Source organism: Bombus vosnesenskii, unplaced genomic scaffold, assembly GCF_011952255.1.
Source record: "Bombus vosnesenskii isolate JDL3184/JDL3185 unplaced genomic scaffold, Bvos_JDL3184-5_v1.1 scf7180000013270, whole genome shotgun sequence".
NCBI classification, from domain to species: Eukaryota; Metazoa; Arthropoda; class Insecta; order Hymenoptera; family Apidae; genus Bombus; species Bombus vosnesenskii.
Genome location: NW_022882928.1, coordinates 1,262,526 through 1,282,762, shown reverse-complemented (window position 1 = coordinate 1,282,762; position 20,237 = coordinate 1,262,526). Strand labels below are relative to the sequence as shown.

Below are 20,237 nucleotides of genomic sequence, written 5' to 3'. Positions count from 1 at the left end.
TTTTGCTTGTTCTGCTTGCTCTGAAAACAAAGGGGAGAAAAAAAAACCAAAGGAAAGAAGGGAAAAAGATGAAACAGGAAGAAAGAAAGAGAACGAAGAAGAATGGTTGATTCGGCGATAGTAGTGCGCGCGGTTGAGTTCGCGTTACGCTCGTTGGTGGTTACCGGAACGATATACGAGAATCGAGGGTAGGAAGCTCGGACGGGGTAGTACACGGATCCGTTTGATTGGTCGAGGAAAGTCTTTAGGGGTATCATGGGGTGGGGATGGGGATGAAAATGGGGGATGAAACAAGCGCCGTAAAGCCGCGGACTTATATAAACCGTGAAGAGCAGAGTCGTATTCGCAGAGCGGGATTCTCCGTCGTCGAAGAAACAATCTAGCTGAACAATCTATCTAAGAACAACTCTACCGGTGTTCGTTCGTTTATCGTATCCCGATAAGGTAAGTGCAACTACCTAGTGCAACATTAGCTTCTTCCTTTGTTCCTTCTTTTCTTCCCTTTTTTGTTCGATTGTTCGCTTTCGTTAACACGAGATTAAATACGCGTGTCCGTTTTGTCAACTGACTCTGCATACTTCCCTTTGGCCTTTCTTACACTTGTACGCGGCGTAAACGAATCTCAAAGTATACGGAAATTTTTAAAGTTTTCAACGAAAGAGAAGAACGAACGAGTTGTCCGAGTTACGAGAGAAAATAAACGTACGAATAACGAATTTTAACAGGAACCACAGTTCCGATGATCATTCACTCTATGAATATTTTCTATCCATATAAATCTTGTAATCATTTCATCGTGGAAACGACGCGTTTCTAAACCGAAGAAACTGCCAACTCCGTTGCGTTTAAATAGAATACGGATTCCTGCTTTTAACAAATCTTTCGCATTTATAATTCCTACTCTCCTTTTTCTGTTTCACCTATTTTCCTTCTTGTATCTCCACTGTCTCCGACCACTATCCAACCACTGTTTCCCTTCTTCTCTGACATTTCTCGGGTTTTCCTACCGTTCGATTTTTATGCACGCTTCGAACCGAACTCGAAATTAGAATAAGTACGTGAGCGAATTCGCTAAGACGAAACCTCCACGTTGCAATGATTATCGAAATAAACTCACGGAGAAATATTCAGTTTCACATAATAAATTCTTTCAATGTTCGAATGAAAGTAATTCGCGACACGTCCGATCTATTCGTTTCACGATGCAAAAATTAAACGGTACGCCGACAGGTAATTTGACTTGTCGCTGCGTTCTTTTCGTGACATCGAGCCATTGCATTCGCGATAAACGTCTCTCCTTCTTCATAAAGAAATTAATAGACTGAAAAAAAAAAAAACAATCGAGTTTATGGCAAATACGGGTATCGCGATATTTTCTCCAATTCACAGCTGTTCGATTTGTCATTTACTTTCAAATAGCAATCTATACGATATTTCCACTTCTCGAATCTTAATTGGATAAGGAAGACGATACGCGCAGCTGTTCTTCGTGGTTGAATTTTCATGGCTGATCGAACGCGATTCACCCTGTTGCGAGTGTACCGCGCTGCTTAGTCGTCGGAGAACGGAAAACAGAAAGGGGAAAGCGGAAAGCGGAAAATGAAAAGCGGAAATCGGAATACGGGGTATAACAGACAGAATTGCGAAATACGAGGCATGAACGGTGGCAAAAAATAGAAAAAACGAAAGAGACGAAAGTAATTGCTACGATTCTTTTAATTTCTCGTTATCTCACTTCCCTTTATCTCGCTTCTTTTTTGATTTTCATTTTTCTCGAAATCCAATATTTTCTTTCGATTCTTCCCGGTTTAAACAAGTTCCAATACGATGGGTGGAATAGTTCTTTTAGAATCCCACAGAGAATTGTGATATTTAAACATTTGAAAATGTTTGTGTATTCGAGTATCGAGTTGTTCTTAACGAATGTAAGTACACGCGTGAAAACGTATCGTCAACATCAATTATCGGAAGCGCTGAATCCAATTATCCTGTGTTACGGCCATTCGGCACGCTGAAAGCAACTCGTGATTGCCTTCCAATAAAATACTAATTGAACGAACATCGATACTAAGAGAAATTGGAAAGCGTCGCTGTAATCTGAAGCGTGCCATAAACTTTCGGGTATTCGTTTCAATGAAAACACAATTTCCTTGGACCTTACAAGCTTCGAATAATCCCAATCACTGCTTACAAAAACATTTTAAGGACAAAAGACACACATATGTGTACATGTATGTGCATATATGTGTATGTAACGTTTCGCAAATGAACCTTTTTACTGTTACGATAGTATGCTGCTGTATGGAACTGTCTGTTGAGAATCGTAAGAATACGATACAAAGACCTGCTCGAAAAGTTTGCCACGATCGTTCTTTCCTTCCTAGAATTTCTTCTTAGATTGTGGCTTGAATAGTTTGTTAGTCGCTATAGTCGCGGAGTGCGCCTACCTTTCTCTCTCCGGTAGTTTGAAAAAAGAAAAATAGTAAAGACTAAGGACTTTGATTTCTCTTCTCTTTCTTCTTTCTTCTTTCTTTTCCTTATTTCTCCTTTAGTTTATATTCACCGGCACGTATAGACGTTCCAACTGGAGCTCTAACTGGAGTTCCAACTCGGGAAACGTATATTTTGATCAATTTCATCCTGATCGTTTCTTAACATGCACATGTATGCAACGGTGCGTTGAATGAATCGATTAATATTACAATGAAACCACTTCACTTTCAGATTTGAAAAAATTTCGAGGATGCATCAAAGGATGGTATCGTTCTACATACTGTTGGTGGTTGCGGTTCTTTTCGTATCTTCGAACCTCTCGACGAATGCCGCGCCGTAAGTCTCTCATCTCTGGCAATCAATTTATTCACTTTTTCCTACAAATTTGCTTGGTCGATCGATCTTTCGTAGTATCGCTAGTCGAAATATATTGAGACGAAAACGGATGTATGATACGGCACGGAACTACGCTAGACAAGACGAGACGAGATGAAACAAGAGATACTGCAAAATGCGCGATTCATAGCAGGACAATATAGATAGAAACATGAATAAGCACAGTCGTATTATGTGTCTAAGAAACAGAGAAAAAGAGATACGCATATACAAGGTGAACGAAAGACGCATCTGGCAGTGTCAGAAAGTTTAACCCAGTTTCATTTGACGAGGTGTCGTTTAATGAGAGGAAACGGTTCTTCCGTCTATCTAAAAGTAAAGAGACTGCCATTGTTATGTCTTTTTGTTCCACTGTTACAGAGTATCGCGTATGCGTGTATAACCCAGAATGGAAAAGTTATAAATTCGATAGTTAAACGTCGTTAAATGAAATGAGAATGCCGCGAACAATTTCAGCGAAAAAAGCTTGGCCGTGTACTCAATGAAAATCATTGTTAGCATTATGCAAAGTAAAGCTCTCAATGTTTCACAACTAGGCGCAAATGCTTTTGTTAAAAGACATTGACACTTCTACATTATAGACAACAAGGTTACTGGGAGGAAGATCCGGAAGCTCTAATGGAAATAATTAGTCGGCTTGGTCACACCATGATACGTAATCCAGAGCTTGAAAAGTGAGTGAAAAGTAACCATCTTTACAAAGTTAATACCAGTGCAATACATACATATTTGGCATTCATTGTCAAAGTTTCGCACTCTAATCACCATCCGTGGCTTCTTTTTACAGTAACAAACGGGGACTGGACTTGGGTTTGAGTCGCGGATTCAGCGGGTCTCAAGCTGCAAAACATTTGATGGGATTAGCAGCGGCGAATTACGCCGGAGGACCTGGCCGACGACGTCGTTCCGAACAACCCTAGATTCAAAAACGTACTGGTTCGCTTGATCAATCTCATTTCGACTTTAAGCTCTAACGTCATAAATGTTTACTTGCACGGGCTCGTTCGTTCGTTCGTTCTTTCGTTCCTTTTCTTGCCTTTGCCCCTGTTGTAAGGTGATTCTGCAACCCGACAAATTTTGGCTGCTTTAGCCCTTATCAATTAGTAAATCAATCTTGAGTCAAATCGATTTCTCTTTTAAATTATCGTTCGTGCGTGCAATCAATCATTTCTATCTCAGATCTCTCGCATATACGCGGTATACTGAAAATTTTTGTTCATGAAACATATTGTTCCTTCTTTTTCCTCGGTTTCTTTCTTCTTTAAAATTTAGAACATCGAGACAGTTAAATGTCAGTTACATTCTAGTCATTGTTCTAGTCATAAAGTTATTCCATTCATATTTACGTATTCCTGCGTTTACAAGCATATATACGAACATGTGGAAAGAATAGTAAAATAATACGACAAACCTACTCATCGGCGATACGATATATGTAACACAATCAAGCGTTAAAATAGAAACCATTAATAATTATTGGAAACGCACAAGTTTAAATGGTCAACTATGAATTCTGTAATTTATCTTTCAGTCTCATGCGTTAAATTGTAGCCGATCGTGCATCTATTTTGCATTCATAAACTGATATCGATACCTGTCGTACATGCAGCTTAAATACTTGTACATTATGTCTATTTCGTTTCCAACTAATTACATACATCATATTGTATTTTCGAACGAATGCTATTCGACTATTAGCGTATCAATACGCTGTTTTATGTAAAATTAACGAAAATAAATCCAATACATATACCTTTCGTTTCTACATTACCTTTGCTATTATCTTTTCCTTATCCTTCCTCTTCTCTCTTCTCCCTTCTTTCTTTTATCATAAACAAAAGAATGCAAGGATTCCGTTAAATCAACCGGAAAAACTAGTGCAGAATGTAGACAAATAAAGTATTTACTAGGATCTTGAAACATTGCCATAGTAGTTACCTTTCACCCATTTTATTCAAAATATCCCCCTCCCTGATAGCGCATTTCCCACCATTTCGGTACACGTGTCGAGAACATAAGTATATTACACCATGACTGAGAATATCAAAATATCTTTTTTAATGAATACAAGCTTTAGACTTTTATGGGTCTATAAGCCACATTAACACTATATCAATAATATAATAACAATATCAAGTAAAAATAGTGAGCTTAGAACTAAAAATTCGAATAATTGCACAATCTGTAATATTTAATCTTAATTTAGTACTTAATCCTAATCTTTAATCTAGCATTCTCTTTTTAGTCTTTTTAATGTACATCTAGCTTCAGACTTATGTATTAGAAAATATCTGTACAATGGTAAGGTTTCAGTTTAAAGCTTAGTACTCTTTGTTGTCTCTGAATTTTAACATAATTATTCTCGTTACATGGTGATATATGAAGCTTCTACAAATTTATCTATATCTTTGATGCTCTGTATCTTCGGTCCTTTAAGAAATATGTGGATTCTGTAGAGCAGAGTCCATCCGTTCTTTCTGTGATTTTGTATAAATTTTTATCTTTCATACCTGTGTAAGAAGCAGGCCAACAAGATACAAATTATTTCTTCGATGTGAGTGCTATAGTCACATGTTGGGTCTTGTAATATGCTAATCTTTGTCAAGGAGGCTGCCAGATTGTAGTGATACACTCTAGCTCTATTTACCCAAGCCAGTATTTTCTATTTACCCTAACCTGTGCCTTTTGATTTGTAGGTTGACGTTTTGATATAGTTGTTGCGGAATGTAATTTTATCAACGTACCAATTAGATGACAGTATGGGCTCAAATCATTCCTCCAGAGCATGTCTTGCAAATATGCAAAAACATGTACATATCATAAAATCACACAGAATTTCCTCCATCAGTACCGACTGAACAAAATATAGATTAGAAATGGAGTCACACTATCACCTATTAATGGGCAAAGAATATGATGAGTTGTCACTTATAGATAAATATGAATATCTTATGACTACCATTATCTCATGACTACAACTATTGCAGGAAATAACTCCAGAAAAAAATTCCACAAAGACCAGGAATTCTATCAAATAGTGGGACCCTAATTGCAGCAGAGAGGTCAGGAAGAGAAAAGCATCCTTTAAAAAATAGACACACACTCTTCGTAATAAATTGGATCAACTACAAAAAACAAGCTGTAGTAACTAGAAAATTTCTCTGTATTTCTAAAAAGAAATAAAGAAAGACAAGGCTTCAGGGACTTTACAATAAATCACGATACCGGATTATATAATCGTGGTCTAAAATGTCGAAAAACGACTCATATGATGTATCAACGATACGAGCGCGCTCTAGTGTTTATATGTCATGCGATCTTCATGATGGAATACATAGAAATCAGAACGAAGTACTGATACTGCTGATATGTTTACTTGTACCCCTACGCGCATTTAAAGAAACTGTACGTTGTTACAAGAAATTCTCTACTTATGTACGTAATTATGTATTTACTAATTGGAAGACATCGCGTGCGTTTCCGCCGAGCAATTGATTCCTATATTTCATCTTTGTATATCACTCATGTCTTTCAATAACGTTGTTTTCCTTTCTTCGTTCTTCTATACGTGCGCAGTGCACGCACACGTATCTTTTATGTATCATACGATATACGTATCATTTTTTCTTACATATCATAGATATATACAGAGCTAATGATAACAACAAACAGGACAAATGTCAACGAAATAAGATGAGTGTTCGCGTATCGATTTTTATTTTGATACTCACTCTCACTATCAGTTTTATACTGTTAGCTCCACAAAATTCCGTACGACAGGTGATATTTGTAAGTATATGTATTGTTTTCTAATACACACTTTTTATAATACGGTAACCGACATACCTTCCTCTTATGATTATTAATCTGTTAATGACTTGGCAGGTTTTTCGACATGGAGATCGTACTCCTACCGAAAGTTATCCAAACGATCCGTATCGGGATTATAAATGGCAAGGGGGCTGGGGAGCATTAACCAAGGTTTAACAAATTCCAAATCTGTTTTTTATAAATCGATGACCGTTTATTATTATTTATTATCATAAGTGGAATGTTATTGAAAATGCATGCTATCCGATGCGTTGATATCACATAAATAAGTTTTCAATGTATACAAACATTATACATAATCATACAATTATTCGATCTCATGCACAGGAAGGTATGGTACGAATGTACAATATTGGTCAGTGGATTCGTAATGAATACGGCTCAATAATTGGCAACAAGTATGAGAGTGATTTGTCTTTGACGCAAAGTACTTACGCGGATCGGTGCATAATGTCTGCTCAAGTTTTACTAGCTGCTTTATATCCACCAAACACAGAGGAAATATTTGTGCCAGGATTAATGTGGCATCCTGTTCCTGTTCATTCCACTCCTAGACATTTGGATAAGGTATACGTATTGTACGCCAGCAAAATACTTTCGATATTAAAACAGATAGAGGAAGAAAGATAAACAACAATTATAATTTTCAGACGATTGTAGTTAAGGCTCCCTGTCCACGATTAGAGAAAGCTTTGAAAGAAGCGTACGCAAATGAATCTAAACATCCAGAATCTCCATCAGCCGAATATTTTCAAGAACTTTCCAATTATACCGCAAAAAATATCTCAACAATCACCGATGTTGAATTTTTGTACAATATTTTGGAAATCGAGGAACGTAATGGCTTAAAATTACCCGAATGGACAAACAAATACTACAATCAGCATATGCGTGAAATTGCAGCCCGTAGTTTAGCCATATTTACAAGCAATACATTACAACAACGACTTCGAGGAGGTACACATATATGAATATCTATATCTTAGAACAATTATGATCAAAAAACCATTCTTATCTTATTGTAGTTATTCGCCTATATAAACAATACTTTTTAGGCCCGTTACTGCAAGAAATTTTGGAGCGTTTACACGCTTTTAATGATGGTCAAGATACAAGACGAACGTATCTTTATTCTGCTCATGACATAACTCTCGTTAATTTATTAAGAACCATGGGATTCACGAATGAATACTTTAAACCTGATTACGGCTCGACGCTTATTTTCGAACTGCACGTTGCATCCAATTCTGCAGACACAGAACTGAAGGTATTATATATTTCCTACTAAAAGGAATCATTTCTAATCCAGTTAATATTTGTTTCGTCTAATCTATTTTCATATTTTCTTCCTTCCTCTTTTTTATATTTTCTTTTTATTCTTTTATAGTTAATGTATCTAAATGATACAGAAAAAATGACATTGTATCATATGAATATACCAAAGTGTGGCACCCCTTGTCGACTAAAAACCTTAACTAAATTATGGAAGGATGTGCTTCCTGAGAACTGGGACGATGAATGTCTACTCTTATGAGTCTCCCCCATTAATACACAAAATATATATCTATCTATCTACAATTGATTATACTCGATAATTTATCTTGCAAGAAAGAAACCAAAATTCTCGCTTCTCATATACGTCCGTGATAGTGATAACGCATATAGCCGTAAAACAAAGTATACTGTATCATGCGAATCAATTCTAATTCGAGCGAAGCTGGTTAAGATTACTAAATTGGCATAAAATCGTTTAACCAGGATGTGTCCGCGTTGCTTATGCAACGAGTGACACTGAATGTTTTGCATGTCTCGTTACGCAATACGAGAACGATTATTTCAAGCACTCTTTCCGTTGAATTCAAATACTCAAATGGAAGATATGCGTGAATGCATCAATTAAATGGCATCGAGATCGTACCGTATCGACCGATATACCTAGTAATCTTAGTATGTAAGTAATTACTTTTTTATCTCATGCACATATGCATATGTATCATTGAACAGTCGAATTTTCCCTACCTACTGGTCACTAATCACAGTTACTTTGCATATGTACGTCTACATGCTATTTTACAAATAAATAAATGAACACGCAATATTTTTATATTAATATTCAATTTGTAAATATGTACATATAATCCCATTGTTCTATTTATATATATGTATGTGACACGATATTATTTTTTATCAAATATCGCTGTTGGTACTATATTAAATCGAAAAATAATTCACAACAATGAAACGTTAACAATTATTTGAACAAAGTGGTTCGGAAAATAAATTATTAATTATTTGACTAGCAATGAAATTACGTTATTTTACATTAGCTTTTTTCTTTTTTATCTACAATTGTTTTCTTTTTTTATGGACAGATAAATAAGTGGATAAGAATCGAATAGATATAAACGCGCGCGCGCGCGCGCGTGTGTATGTATGTATGTGTGTATGTATGTAATGTATCATAGATGGAATATGACCGACCTCGACTAACAGTGACGCGTAACAGTGCGCTCATTTCGAGATAAAGCTAAACACATGCGTGACTCTTAATGTAGACAGAATGCGTATCTTTTACTTAGTACGCAACTTTACAGAAATACATACGTAAATCACTCATTGCCAAGAAAAGGATTCCTTACTTCTATAAAAGAGAAAGGCTCCAAATATCATACACTTTTAAATTCATTGATTGATACCTACTTGAAGTATTTTAATAAATGCCTATATATATTTATAACTATATTTTAACAAATATCTATTTTAAATATAAATTATTCTTTCAATTATACTTGAAATTTTCGATTGATAATCTCCATATTATTTGCTCATCTTCATTTATATAATATATTCTCAATTTAATTAATTTCGAACGATTCAGGATAATTTGATCTGTTGAAATTGACTACTCTCAACTATATATATATATATATATATATATATATGTAAATTTAATTATATACAATAATCATTGTAAATATTTGTATAACCTTTTTCCCATTTATCAAATCTATGTATTTATTGACAACATTTACCAAAAGAAAAGAACAAAGGTGCTACATATAAGAAATAGGAAAAGTAGAAAGAGGGAAAGATAGAAATATGTAAGAAAGAAAAAAGGATGAAAGAATAGAAAGGAACGCAGAGAAAAGAGAGGGATAATAAACTAGAGTACTAGAGAATGGAAGGAGGTATATAGTGATTGTGAGATGCGCAGTCGCGGTATCGATATAGAATTGTTCGCGACGTGGTCTGTTGAGTAGTCGCGCGTAATCGCCGGTTGTTTTCTTACAATTAACGTGTTCGAGCGATACACATTTTCTGTTTCGATCGATCATTTCGTGCTTCAGAAATAGAATTAAATTGTCAAGATTTTCGAGATTAAATTTTTTGTAAAACACTTAATACGTTGACAAGCAGTATTCTAGTTATTTCCAACACATACGTATAAATTACATATGGGCTGGTAAACGTCGTGCTGTCGTGCCGTATGATAGTGTCAGTGTTGAGCACGCCTGTCATTACTTGTGTGTTTTATTGAAATCAAAACAGGAGGTTAGATTTATTTCATGTTATTTTCTCAAATTTTCATCATTCTTTCACCTTTCCTTACTTATTTTCACTATAAGTATATATACGATACATATAATATAAATAGGAGAGAAGAAGAAGGATATTCGTAATTGTTGTGTTAAAGTTGTGAATCAACATCAAATCTGTATTTAGATTATGATTTTGTTTGGCAAAGAAAAAACGATCGAAGTCATATGAACAATACATTCTTTAGTCATACGTGACTTTTTACAATAATGATTATAATATATTGTTATATTTGCAGAACCATCTTTTGACTAATATACGAAATGTTTAGCTGGTTAAGCCGAGTAGAAAGCGGAAAACAGGATCTCTTTGAAAATGTTGCTGATGGCCTTAAAAAAATATACAAGTCTAAATTATTGCCACTTGAGCAGCATTACCAATTTCAAGATTTTCATTCGCCTCAACTTGATGATCCGGATTTTGATGCAAAACCCATGATCCTTTTGGTGGGTCAATACTCTACTGGAAAAACTACTTTCATCAAGTATTTGCTAGAACGAGACTTTCCTGGAATAAGAATCGGACCTGAACCAACAACAGATCGCTTCATTGCAGTTATGTACAATGAGAATGAGCGTGTGATCCCTGGAAATGCTTTAGTTGTTGATCCAAACAAGCAGTTTCGTCCTCTTTCCAAATTTGGGAATGCTTTTCTTAATAGATTTCAATGTTCTACTGTTGCGTCTCCTGTTCTGAAAGGCATATCTATAGTCGATACACCTGGTATCCTATCAGGCGAGAAACAAAGGGTATGGATTTCTGCAAACTTCTATTTGCAAATCAAGCTTGTATATTTAACTAAAAAACCAGTTTTTCTCATGTTAGGTTGACAGAGGTTATGATTTTACTGGTGTTATGGAATGGTTTGCTGAACGAGTAGACAGGATCATTCTACTGTTTGACGCACATAAGCTTGACATCTCTGATGAATTCAGAAGATTAATCGAAGCATTACGCGGTCATGATGATAAAATTAGAATTGTACTGAATAAAGCTGATATGATCGATCATCAACAACTCATGAGAGTATATGGAGCATTGATGTGGTCCTTGGGAAAAGTTTTACAAACTCCTGAAGTAGCTAGGGTATATATTGGTTCATTTTGGGATCAGCCTTTAAGATATGATGTAAATAAACGGTGAGTTATCTTTATTTTCCCATGTTTTTACTTTATACGAATACTACATTATCTGCTATGTTATTGCAACATAAGCATTTTTTACTTATTATACAAAGCCATTATATGGTTTACACTTTGTGTTATAAAAACTTGTATAGCTCTGTATCTTTTATCATTTCACATTTTTTTCTTTCCTTTCTTTTTAGGCTATTTGAAGATGAGGAACAAGATTTATTCAAAGATATGCAATCGTTACCTAGAAACGCGGCACTTAGAAAGCTCAACGACTTGATTAAACGTGCACGGTTAGCAAAGGTAAGGAAACAAAAATTACAGCCTATTGATTACCGCACCCTATTACTAATCGATCGATATCGGCTGTAGTGTTTGAACGAACGATAAAATCTAACGATATGTTGACTTATAGGTGCATGCTTATATAATCAGTGCTTTAAGAAAAGATATGCCTAGTGTGTTCGGTAAAGATACCAAAAAGAAAGAACTTATCAAAAATTTGGGCCAAATTTATGATCAAATACAAAGGGAACAACAAATTTCACCTGGTGACTTTCCAGATTTGAAAAAGATGCAAGAGTCCTTAGCTCACCATGATTTTAGTAAATTTAACACTTTGAAGCCTAAACTCTTAGAAGTGGTTGATAATATGCTGGTTAAAGATATTGCCCAACTCATGAGTATGATCCCTCATGAAGAAATTGGTACAACATCAGATTCACTTGTTAAAGGTATCTTTCCATATTTATGTACTTTGTCTTTGTTACAGATATATGACTTACAAAAATATATACTGGACTAGAAGACAAATACATAAACGTTTATAATCTATTTATTAATTTTTTAAGTTCGTATGATCTAATTATTTTTCAGTAAATAAACGGTTTTCTGAAACCATTCCATTCAGTATGACTAAACGTTAACGTTGACTTTTTATATTTATTCATCATATTTTTTCATTTTCCACATACTATTTTAGAAGAAAATAAGATTCTATGAAAATCAAATTTTACGAAGTTGCATGATATTTTGTATGATAGGCGGTGCATTCGAAGGCGTGGAAGATCAAGTGAGTCCATTCGGATATAAACGAGGTGAGGGTATCGATGCTGGCGCAGGTGAACCAGAATGGATTGTCAACAAGGAAAGATATAAATACAATTTAATGTTTGAAAAACTCGGTCCATGTGATGGAAAAATCACAGGAGCAGGTAAATTCTTATTACATGTAATGTATTAACTCTTATGCTTAAACTCAACTAGACTTCCTTCCGATTATATGACGCTTTTGTTTTAAGTAAAGTAGTTGAAGCTTGAAGCAATATAAATTATTTTCGTATTATATGATATTCTTACCTTTTTCTTATTTTCTATTATTAATAATATCCATTTGGAATCACATTTTCAGCGGCAAAATCGGAGATGGTAAAATCAAAATTACCAAACAATGTACTTGGCAGAATTTGGAAGTTATCTGATATCGACAAAGATGGATTTTTGGACTCCGAAGAATTTGCTTTAGCAATGCATTTGATTCATGTAAAACTCGAAGGTTACGACCTACCTGCAGAATTACCAGATCATTTGGTACCACCATCGAAGCGAGATACATAATTTAGCTTCAGTATTGTATTCATCTTTTGTGTCAGTTTACTAATATGTTTGATGTACATATGTTTGGTACATATCTGATGCGCACATTATACAACTATATTTATTAATTCGCTAACACAGCATCGCCAAACACATCAATCAATGTTGCTATAATATATTTCTTAAATATTCGAAAGAGTACGCAATATTCACGTATTTTATTTCAATAAATATCTTTATATCACATTCGGGTATGCATGATTTTTGTCTAATTAAAATGTGAAAATGTCAGAGACAAAATAAAAAAATACTGACAGTTTTTATTATAAAAAGGAAAAAGCAACATAACAAATCAGTTTTCTTTAATTTATAATACAAGTTATCTTTCACAAATTGCCTATTCGGTATTCTCAAAGTATACTACGTACCCTTTCGAGCTAAGCTTTCTATGTTTAAAACATTTGGATTTTTAATAATCTTTCAAATTTAAATTATATTTATATTCTTCTTTTACTTCTTTTAATGTCACGTCAAAAATTAACGTTAGGTTACTATGCAATAAAACGTTACAATAATTTGGATATATTCAACAAACTACATATAAACACTCAACGAGTGAACGAACGAACGAATGAATGAATGAATGTGTATTTGTACACGCGTGTGTAATATATTTGTCTCCTGTTCGAATACAGTTGTTGATAACAATATTATTGTTATTGTTATTATTACTATTGTTATTATCATTATCTTTAAAGAAAATGTGCTTAAGTTCATTGCCGCTCTATATATATATATATATATATATATATTACATATAATAACATATATTATATATAATATATAAATAATCAACTTTAATTTTCTAAATATATATAGAACAGGAAAAATGTATAAGAATACAGATTATGTATTTCCTAATCATATAGCTACGCGTAAAAAAAGTACGCGATAAAGCAAATGCAATATTTATTTAACAAACATGTTAATCTGTAATCAAACACAAACTCGAGTACTATTCTATAGTGTAAACACAAAGTTCCATGAAAAGGATGCGTGAGATATGTAACAATGAAACATATATACTTAGAAAAATGTATAATATTGAATCATTTTATACACGTTTCGACGTTTCACTTATTCTTCACTTGTGCAATATGTGCTTTCGGTAAAAATTACAGATTTTAATATAAATGTAATATCATTATGTGCAATCGAACAATAATATAAGTATATTATATTTTTAAAAGGAGAAAGTATTTAAATAAATTTTTTAATAGATCATATTTAAGTAATTTGACGGTGTAACATGAGAAACAGTAATATTTCGAGAAATTAAATAATGTTCTTTGTTAGCACTGCCACCGCGTTTAATACATCTTTTTCTGTAGTATTTAAAAGAAATATTCTCATCCGATATCTTTCTTGTACTTTACAACAAAATGATATTAATGGAAAGAAAATTATTTTTTATAATATTCTGCATGACAAAATAAATATGTATAATCGACTAAAAATATCCGAAGCGTTCTTTTCTGAATAATATATGTATATGAGAAAGTAAACATTATGGTGACTAACAACGAGAAATGCATTAAATAAAATAATATTATTTTTCACGAAATATAATTAACACGATGACTACCCATTGCTTATATGTACTTATATATTCCTGGCCAGTTCAATAATTCACCTTATAGTCCGAAAAATTTGAATTAAAAATTTTTTTAATTAACTATATTTTGTAAATAATGTATATTATACAAAAAATAATTGCTTTAAAATAAAATGCATCAGTAGATTTAACTACATATTAATATGTGACAACGATTATTAATAGATATATATTATTAAAGAATCAAAAAGATTAAACCTAAACAAAATGTTTGAATTTTTTATCCACATAAAAAAGTAAATGTATAAAAAAGATATTAATTATCTTTTTCATAATTTCAAAGGAAAAAACGCAACTTAACTAAATTTTGTTAATATTAGGAGAAAAAAATGAACACTTCATATGTAAATAGAAACTTAGTTAATAATTATTTCTTCTTCATAACTATAAATTTGCTTCCTTTGAAAGTTTCAAAATATGTACAATTACGTCATCTATTGTTTTTCTTGTTAAAAGAGATTTTACCATATTATCTTCTATAACAACCATAAATAAACACTTTATGTTTTCCCTTAATCTTTCATCAAAAGGTAATCTACATTCTGATGTTAATGGTTCATGCCCACATCGTCTAATTACAGCTTGTACAATATCTTCAATAGGGGCATCAGGCCAACCAAAGAGCTGTAAAATACAATATATATAAACATGTATTAAATAATATTTGATGTGATACAATTGTTATAGTTACAAATACTATTATTGCGATTTATACCTGAAGAGTATCATCATCAATTAATATTTTCAAAAGATCAGCTATGGCTTTTAACAATTCTTCAGTGGAAAATTGAGTAGACTCTCCTTTCTTTGTTTTCTCTGCAGCAACTGTTGCAATGTTATATAATTGTATTTGTAAATTCTTTTTTTCGACTTCATCCATTACTTCTTCTAATAGATCACGGTGTTTTGCTTTAATGTGCCTCATTAAACAATCTTGACGTATGAAAACTCTATTACATTCAACACAAGATTGTGGTGGTTCTCGTCTATGAGTATTTAAATGAGCTTGTAAGGAAGATTTTGTAGAAAAAGCTTTTGTACATTTATCACATTTATATGCTGTAACAAAGAGAATATTGTTTAATTAAAGTTCACAAAAATTATAATGTCAAAATTATAACGATTCCGTTACCTTTAACTCCTGTATGAAGTATTACATGTTTAACCAGATCTTCTTTTCTTATAAATTTCTTTTCACACATTTGACATGCAAATGGGGTGGCTCCTTCATGAACAAATTTTTTGTGAACATTTAACCGAGCTTTTCTACTAAATGCTTTCCCACATACCTCACAGTAAAAACCATTTTCACCAGTGTGATGAAATATATGTGCTCTCAATTGAGCAGCCTGAATAAATGATTTAGAGCAATATTGACAAACATGAGGTTTCTCACCAGTATGAGTTCTTTGGTGACGATTTAAAGTTTCCCGAGCAGCAAACTTTTTTTGACACTAAAATAATTCGAAAATCAATTAATATATCGTATATATTTTTAGGCTGTTAAAATTAATTAATACAGTATCTACAATATAAATTAGAGTTTTAATTGTACAAAGTACAACATTGTAAATTGTACATAATCTGTAATAAAAACTTACATTAATTTTCCTGTATATAGTGCTTGCTTGTAATAGAAAAATTATATGAAGAGATTAACATTACAAATCTACTGAAATTTATACAAAGTAGGGCATTTAAAACAGGTCACCCGAATAACTTGCTTGTTTTTGAAGATAGAAAAAAATGCATTAGGCCAGGCTTACTTGGTATGGAGGGACTTATAATCTGATATTACTAATTTTTCTATAGATGGAGACATCAAGGAGATACAAAGATCAACTCCGATTTTTTAAATGGAATGGTATGGTTTCTTATTTACGCGAGAGTGGCATCAGTCGACAAATACTTCTTGTATTCTTCTTATATCTTTGTATATTTTGCGAATACTTCACATTAACAAATTTCACTTGATCAACAATTAAGTGAAAATGATTTTCAAAAACGTTTACAATTTAGTGAATGGGGCTTACGAAAACTGCAAGGCGATGAAATGTTCTTGGGCAAAACTTTGTTTACAGATGAGACCACATTTACAAACTACGAAGCAGTTAACTATTACAACATGCACTACTGGTCAGTGGATAATCCACGATGGCTGAAAAAAGTGGACAAACAGAGATCTTGATCTATAAACGTCTGGTGCGACCTTTTTCATAGTAAAATAATTGATTCGTATTTTATTGATGGCACGCTAAATAGTCGTAAATACGAGAAAATTTCAGAAGACGTTTTGCCAGAATTGTTAAAAGACATTTCACTGTATATATGACAATTCATGTGGTTCCAATAAGGCGAATGTTCTGCTTACTCAGCATGAAATGTTATAGAATTTCCAACAGAAAATTTGGAGATTGTTGGATTGGTCAATCAGGAAATAACAAATGGCTGGCAAGACCTGACACCTCTAGATCTTTATTACTGGAGAAAATTAAAGGAAGAAGTATGCCACAAAAAACCAACAATCAAACTTGGAATGCAAGAACATATAAAGAGAACTTGCTCTATAATAGATACAAATGATATTTGTCAGGCAGTGCCATCAGTATTACAATGTTTTAGACTATGTATCCATGTTCAAGGTTGTTATTTTAAACACTTGTACTAGCATTAAGTATGTATATAACATGTTACATGTAAATCATTGAAGTATTCGAAGAGTGCTCTGAAGCAATCTATTTTCTATTGCAGTTGACCTTAGGTAATGACCTTCATAATACTCTACCAAATTATAAATAAGAAACCATTATAAATAAGAAACCAATTATAAATAAGATACCATTGCATTTAAAAAAACAAAGTTGATCTTCATATCACCTTGATGCCTCTTGATACCAAGTTCGGCCTAATGCATTTTCTTCTATCTTCGCAAACAAGCAAGTTATTCAGGTGACCTGTTTTAAGTGCCCTACTCTATATAATAAGATAATATCAATCACAAAAAAAACGTAACTTGTTAAAATTGAATTTCATTCAAAACTTACATATTGGCATTCAAATGGTTTTTCTCCTGTGTGTACACGTCTATGTTTCTTTAATGCAAGAGAAGATAGAAAAGACTTTGGGCATAAATCGCATTGAACTGGTCGTTCTCCTGTGTGTACACGTTCGTGAATTAACAATTGTTGGTTAGTAAAAAATTCCTTAGGACAATATCTACAAGGTTTCTTTTGTCTTTGAGGAGTTCCGGCGTGAGTTCGTAAATGTTCACGTAAATTATCCTTCCGCGTGAAAATTTTTTGGCAAACCTATTAACATATACAATTAGTCTCGAACTTTGTTTTGCTAATTAAATATTATATATAAAACTTACTTGACAACTATATGTATTAAGAATATTTCCATGACATCCAGATTGCATTATATGGCGATTTAAATGATACATTCGTGAAAAATAAGTATCGCAAGGCTCACATCTAAAACATTTTAAATTATACTATTTAATGAAATATTCGTCCTAATAATAAATGTACAGTTACCTGAAAATTTTTTTATCAGCATGAGTAGTATAACGATGTTTGTTTAATGACTTCTTATCACGAAATGATTCTCCACAATCTTTGCAGGTACATGAATCACACTGCCAATGAATTACCACAATGTGTCTTTCTAAGGATGATTTCTTTTTAAATGATAGGTTACAGTGTTGACATTTAAATTCACCACCACTGTGCGCAGTGCTTAAATCTTCAGCACAGCAATGACATTGTGTATCAGGTACAGGTATAATTATTGGCTTATCATTATAATTTTTTTGATTATTAGAACTATCATCTGAAATGATCATTTTCCTTATCTAAAATTTTTTCTTCGAAATATGTTTGACAAAATTTTATATAATATATACCTTCCATATTGGAATTATTAATATAGTCTGGATTATTATCTTTCTCTTCATCATCTGACTCATAATTCTCAAGACTCCTTAACTGCAAAATGTTGGAATCATCTTCTTCTCTACATATGTCTAAATGTTCCTTTAGCATCTATCGAAATAAGTAATTTTGTCAAAACATATTGCAAATTACATTTTACAATTAAGCAATTTTTAATATTTCTACTATTAATAATAATGTCAAAATAAAGTTAAAATCTTACATCTTGTGATTGAAAGATACGATGACATGTAACACATTCATAATCTGTTATAATTTGTATAATTTGACCGTCATGAGCAATAACTGAAAGGCATAGTAAAAAAAAGGCTATAATAAATAAAAAAAAAAGAATGTAACGCAAAAACAGCAAATCCATTACGAAATGAACAAAAGCCATGCATAAATATATAAAATCAGAAAGTAAAAAATTATCTCTACTTTGTATACCTGTTGTGTCAGTGGATTCTCCTTGTTCAGCAGACATTATAATAGTTTCTTGTACGTTTTCTGGATCTATAAAAATCACACATCAATGTTATAGTAATTATTAAAAATTTCTGTACATCATAGACTATATATTACAATTACCAAATAAATTTTCTAGCGCTGTATCTTCTAAGAACACTGCATCCTCAACTTTCACGATTTCTATAACAGAAATGACGCGTATCATATGCTACGTACTAACTAACATACGAGATACATTATTTTCATTGGAGAACTACGGATACCTACCCATTATTTCTTCCATCACTTTTATTCTTGATAATTGGACCACAAGGCAACTGTTTGCGTAAATTAAATATTTTTCTGCAATTGTAGTTCACGATTAAGAACTGAATATATAAATTACAGTATTTCTCTAGTACCTGTATTCACATTAATTTAACAGTAGTAATATTGATTAAAAATTATTGAGAAGGAGCAGAAAAATATAATCGAAATTGTTGACAATCTTTCAATTAGTTTTACAGTACAAGCTTCTTAGTCACTTCTATCTGCCCCTGAAGAAATAATCCCTTTAAGCCCAAACGCACATCAAAATGGCCTATGTCAAGGGGCACACAGTATATATTTTTAATTAACATACTTCCTATAGTTATTCGTAAATCCAAGTTAACAGTAGTTTTAACATATAATTATGTTTCTCTGAAAGTGAAATTAATTTATTATTTATTTAACGAAAATGAAAAGAGAATAATTACTGCATAATATTTAAAGATAGATAATTATTAAATACCCGATGCGGTTAACGTTATTGAAAGTAGAATAATTATTAAATTAAATGTCGATTAAATAAAATGTACGTACAAATTTTATATATATATAAAATATCTATAATATATATATATATATATATATATATATATATATATATATATATATATATATATATATATATATATATATATATATATCTAGTGACTTATCTACTTATCATCTACTTGACATAATTTCTTAAATTTAGTATCGTGATGCCAGAGGTGATACTTATTCGTTGTCGATCGATGATTGGTGAATTTAAATATTTTTTTTTCTATGGTAACAAATCGCGTACGACGAGAAATCATAGAATTG

At 32.5% G+C, this 20,237-nt stretch overlaps 3 protein-coding genes and 1 long non-coding RNA gene across 5 annotated transcripts; 2 read left to right on the top strand and 2 right to left on the bottom strand.

Moving 5' to 3' along the window:
• The first annotated feature begins 297 nt into the window (after positions 1-297).
• On the top strand, positions 298-4,639 carry LOC117230912 (diuretic hormone class 2). Its single transcript, XM_033488807.1, has 4 exons — positions 298-444; positions 2,725-2,829; positions 3,471-3,563; positions 3,677-4,639. The coding sequence occupies exons 2-4, from the start codon at positions 2,744-2,746 to the stop codon at positions 3,807-3,809; spliced, it is 312 nt and encodes a 103-aa protein (XP_033344698.1). The 5' UTR covers positions 298-444; positions 2,725-2,743; the 3' UTR covers positions 3,810-4,639.
• On the bottom strand, positions 4,150-5,924 carry LOC117230913. Its single transcript, XR_004492880.1, has 2 exons — positions 5,634-5,924; positions 4,150-5,565 (listed from the first exon to the last, which is right to left on the bottom strand). It is a non-coding gene; the product is annotated as an uncharacterized LOC117230913 (long non-coding RNA).
• Positions 5,925-5,959: 35 nt separating this feature from the next.
• Positions 5,960-14,670, top strand: LOC117231106 (EH domain-containing protein 3). The gene is made up of 12 exons (XM_033489203.1): positions 5,960-6,324; positions 6,775-6,870; positions 7,048-7,287; positions 7,371-7,677; positions 7,776-7,987; positions 8,108-8,251; positions 10,569-11,066; positions 11,143-11,456; positions 11,645-11,753; positions 11,866-12,184; positions 12,494-12,664; positions 12,862-14,670. The coding sequence occupies exons 1-12, from the start codon at positions 6,139-6,141 to the stop codon at positions 13,065-13,067; spliced, it is 2,802 nt and encodes a 933-aa protein (XP_033345094.1). The 5' UTR covers positions 5,960-6,138; the 3' UTR covers positions 13,068-14,670.
• Positions 14,671-15,064: 394 nt separating this feature from the next.
• On the bottom strand, positions 15,065-19,811 carry LOC117230911 (zinc finger protein 25-like). 2 transcript variants are annotated; one of them, XM_033488805.1, is made up of 11 exons: positions 19,395-19,811; positions 19,248-19,307; positions 19,107-19,172; positions 18,880-18,962; positions 18,629-18,767; positions 18,261-18,555; positions 18,095-18,197; positions 17,766-18,029; positions 15,854-16,175; positions 15,437-15,780; positions 15,065-15,345 (listed from the first exon to the last, which is right to left on the bottom strand). In XM_033488805.1, the coding sequence occupies exons 1-11, from the start codon at positions 19,408-19,410 to the stop codon at positions 15,106-15,108; spliced, it is 1,932 nt and encodes a 643-aa protein (XP_033344696.1). In that variant the 5' UTR covers positions 19,411-19,811; the 3' UTR covers positions 15,065-15,105. The 2 variants fall into 2 exon arrangements, with proteins under 2 accessions (XP_033344696.1, XP_033344697.1); XM_033488806.1 differs by lacking the exons at positions 18,880-18,962; positions 19,395-19,811.
• Between the last annotated feature and the right edge of the window lie 426 nt (positions 19,812-20,237).